Source organism: Fonsecaea multimorphosa, assembly GCF_000836435.1.
Source record: "Fonsecaea multimorphosa CBS 102226 unplaced genomic scaffold supercont1.33, whole genome shotgun sequence".
In the NCBI taxonomy this organism is placed as follows: Eukaryota; Fungi; Ascomycota; class Eurotiomycetes; order Chaetothyriales; family Herpotrichiellaceae; genus Fonsecaea; species Fonsecaea multimorphosa.
The window spans coordinates 1-2,887 of NW_015971667.1; the positions used below are offsets into that span (position 1 = coordinate 1).

The 2,887-nt window shown below is 53.6% G+C and overlaps 2 protein-coding genes across 2 annotated transcripts; one reads left to right on the forward strand and one right to left on the reverse strand.

Moving 5' to 3' along the window:
- Positions 1-102: 102 nt before the first annotated feature.
- Z520_10798 (uncharacterized protein) lies at positions 103-510 on the reverse strand (the record flags this gene model as incomplete). Its single annotated transcript, XM_016781290.1, has 1 exon — positions 103-510. One exon carries the CDS (start codon positions 508-510, stop codon positions 103-105), a length of 408 nt encoding a protein of 135 aa, XP_016627502.1.
- Positions 511-1,742: 1,232 nt separating this feature from the next.
- Positions 1,743-2,469, forward strand: Z520_10799 (uncharacterized protein; the record flags this gene model as incomplete). The annotated part of the gene is made up of 3 exons (XM_016781291.1): positions 1,743-2,021; positions 2,274-2,346; positions 2,432-2,469. The coding sequence occupies 3 exons, from the start codon at positions 1,743-1,745 to the stop codon at positions 2,467-2,469; spliced, it is 390 nt and encodes a 129-aa protein (XP_016627503.1).
- Positions 2,470-2,887: the final 418 nt, after the last annotated feature.

A 2,887-nucleotide genomic window follows, 5' to 3' on the forward strand; every position in this document is an offset into this window, starting at 1 on the left:
CCCTCTCCTTCACCCTCTCCTTCACCCTCTCCTTCACCTCCCCTCTAGCTAAAACCCCCCTATCGAACCTTCATCCCTCTCCACGATCTTTTCTAAATCAAATCACACCTTCACTTTAGCCCGATACTCCTCCTCGCTCACCTCTTCATGCCACGTAGTCTTCCCGTGACTGACAGCGAGATGCAGCATGAAACTCCCGTCGTCGCCACCATGCCAGTGCGTCGTCCCCGCATCGCACCACACGGTGTCCCCGACGGCAAGCCTCCGCGGCTCGCCACCTTTATCACACACCCACCCGGAACCCGCGAGCACGCGCAACAACTGGCCCTTTTCGTGCGTGTGCCAGTACGTGCGCGCCCCCGGGGTGAACATGACGTGGTTGATGTTGATAACGGGGCCCTCGCCCGCCGAGTGGATCGGGTCCATCCATACCGTGCCCGTGAAGGTGCCGCTGGCCTGGCGGGAACAGGCGGAGGCGTTGCGCGAGGAGGGGATGATGGTGGATGGCATTTTTGGGGGGGATTGTTGAGCGAAAGCGAGACGGTATGTTTGAGTGGTGTGGGTTGTCGTCCTAAGGGGGTTGGTGGGCTTGATGGGATTGTGGGAGTTTGTATACCTTAGGTCAGGTATATATATATGTCGTTGTACTATCCCAAAATTAATATCGTCGCTAGGGATCTGTCCGATACTTATAGCTCACTTTTTCGAAGGTACGTAAAAAGTCCAGTACAGTCAACAATGGATGTTTCCCTCTGGTGGTCGCTTACATCAAGAACAAAGAGGTTTACCTCACCTCCTCAACATTGACTGAGACGGCGAAAAAGAAGCCCGCTTCAGAGCTCGTCTCCAACTCTGCCAGAAGCATTTTACCCGCGGCCACTTCCCCCTCCCCCTCAGCAATTGGAGTTGTTCTCAAGTGTCATAAAGTCACAGTGAAAAGCAACGGCCGCTGCCGCCGCCTCCGACGCCGATATCGAAGCATGATGAGTGTGTGTGAGTGTGTGTCTCCAAGCGAGTTCACTCCGGCTACAGTACGGTATGGAGTAATGCCGTAATTCATGTATCAGCCATGGACTACCACGTCCCTTCTTTCCTCCTATGCCCCTCTCCCTTCCCCGCCGCGACCTCTTCGAAGTATACCCCGGTAGGTAGCCAATCCATTGGGTAATTACATCGAACACTTACCCTTTTCATTCTCACCTTCCGCTTGGTGCAAGGACGCCCACTCTGCTACAACGAGGGAGTTCAGCCGCAGCAACGGCTTCCCTTTTTTCCTACCTCCCCATTCCAAAGGCGTAAGAGAGAGAGAGTTTCACGGCTGAAAAAAGCTTCAGTTGCTTCTTCGTTGCCCTTTGGTTTAGCTCGTATCTTTCCAACACTGATCAAGGACAACAGCGAATCGAGTTTCGTTGTGGCCCGCTTTACCCGTACCAGCTGGGAGTGACCCGTGTGAAGACAGAGGGCGGCATATGCTTCGCATTCTCAATCGACGGTCTCGCTTGCGGCTGAGCAGCATGCAACGAGAGAGTAAGAGCCCCTTGATGGCCTGTTCTATGATGTATGTGTATGTATATATATAATGCCAACTCCCGTCGCTTGCTGCTGCAAACATCGCCCTGTCTCGTGTTTTTTTCTTTTACTTCTAAAAGCCACCCCTCCGTCCAGCAAAACCCATATAGCACTTTGATCGAACCCAAGTGTCTTTTTTACTTTACTTATCCTTGTTTTGTGACTGTCAAGCCATGACTTCCTCAGCCCCCGCCTCGGTGCAAGAACACCGCAACCTCATCCCCATCAACAACTTCATCTCGTCAACCGGCAGCCACGGCTCCCTCATGGTGACCGACGTCTACATTTTTCCCGAGAAGCTGGACGAGTTTATTGCGATCGTGACGCCCGTGGTGCACCACATGCGCGCCATGCCCGAGTGTCTGTTCTGCGAAATCTCCCAGGACCCGACGGACCCGGCGCATATACGGATTCAGCACAGCTGGACCAAAGGGACCGAGTGGTTTACGGGCGTGAGTGGTCTCCCCTTTTCCCCACCCGCGGGTTGTTCCTTTTCTCGATTTCTTTGTCGTTGTCGTTCTTTGTGGTCAACGTGAGAGTCAAAAAGCAAGGGAGAAAGATGATAACCCAGAGGAGAGCCAAGGAGGACGATCAAGAGACGGACCCGGCGTAGCAGTGGCTGCAAAGCAGAATGAAAGATATCACTCCATTCAGGATACATGTTCTTGGAAAGCTAACTTACCCTCGCCGCACGGGACAAACAGGCCTGCGAATCTCAGCAATGGTTTGCCGACTACGTCAAGGGACTCGCCGGCATCGCCGACAAGAGCAGAGGCCGTAAGTTTGATGTCCTCCTTTGAAAGGCTTTCCCTTTTATTGCGCTCGGGGGATGGAACTGACTCCTATTGCTCCGGCCAATTAGGGAGCGTTTCGCATTTCAATCGCATCCCCATCGACTGATTGAGGCCACCTGGGTAAGTAAGACCGGACGGAGACACGAAGCGTGAAAGCATAGTCGTGTCCATCCGGGCAACATCGGAGACGGAGTATCTGGACACGGAGTGCGGGAAACAGTCACCATGATTGTCATTCGTCTTACGTGGAGCTCGCGGGAGAGGAGACTGGGTTGACCTACATGGACGCAAGAATGGGCTGGCCAGGCAGCGGGGGAAAGAAAAGGGGGTGTATGTGTTGCGTAATAGGGTTTTACGTTTAAACCCAGCTGCAGTTCAAACACCAATTTCTTCGTTGCCGGCTTCCCATTGGACTGTCATATCTCCTGCCACCACGCTGCCGCCGAATTCTCACCTGGAAGAGTAGTGGGTAGCTACCGCCCGTGTTCTGAACGGAGCAGGTCCCTTCTGTATCAAGCCCTCAA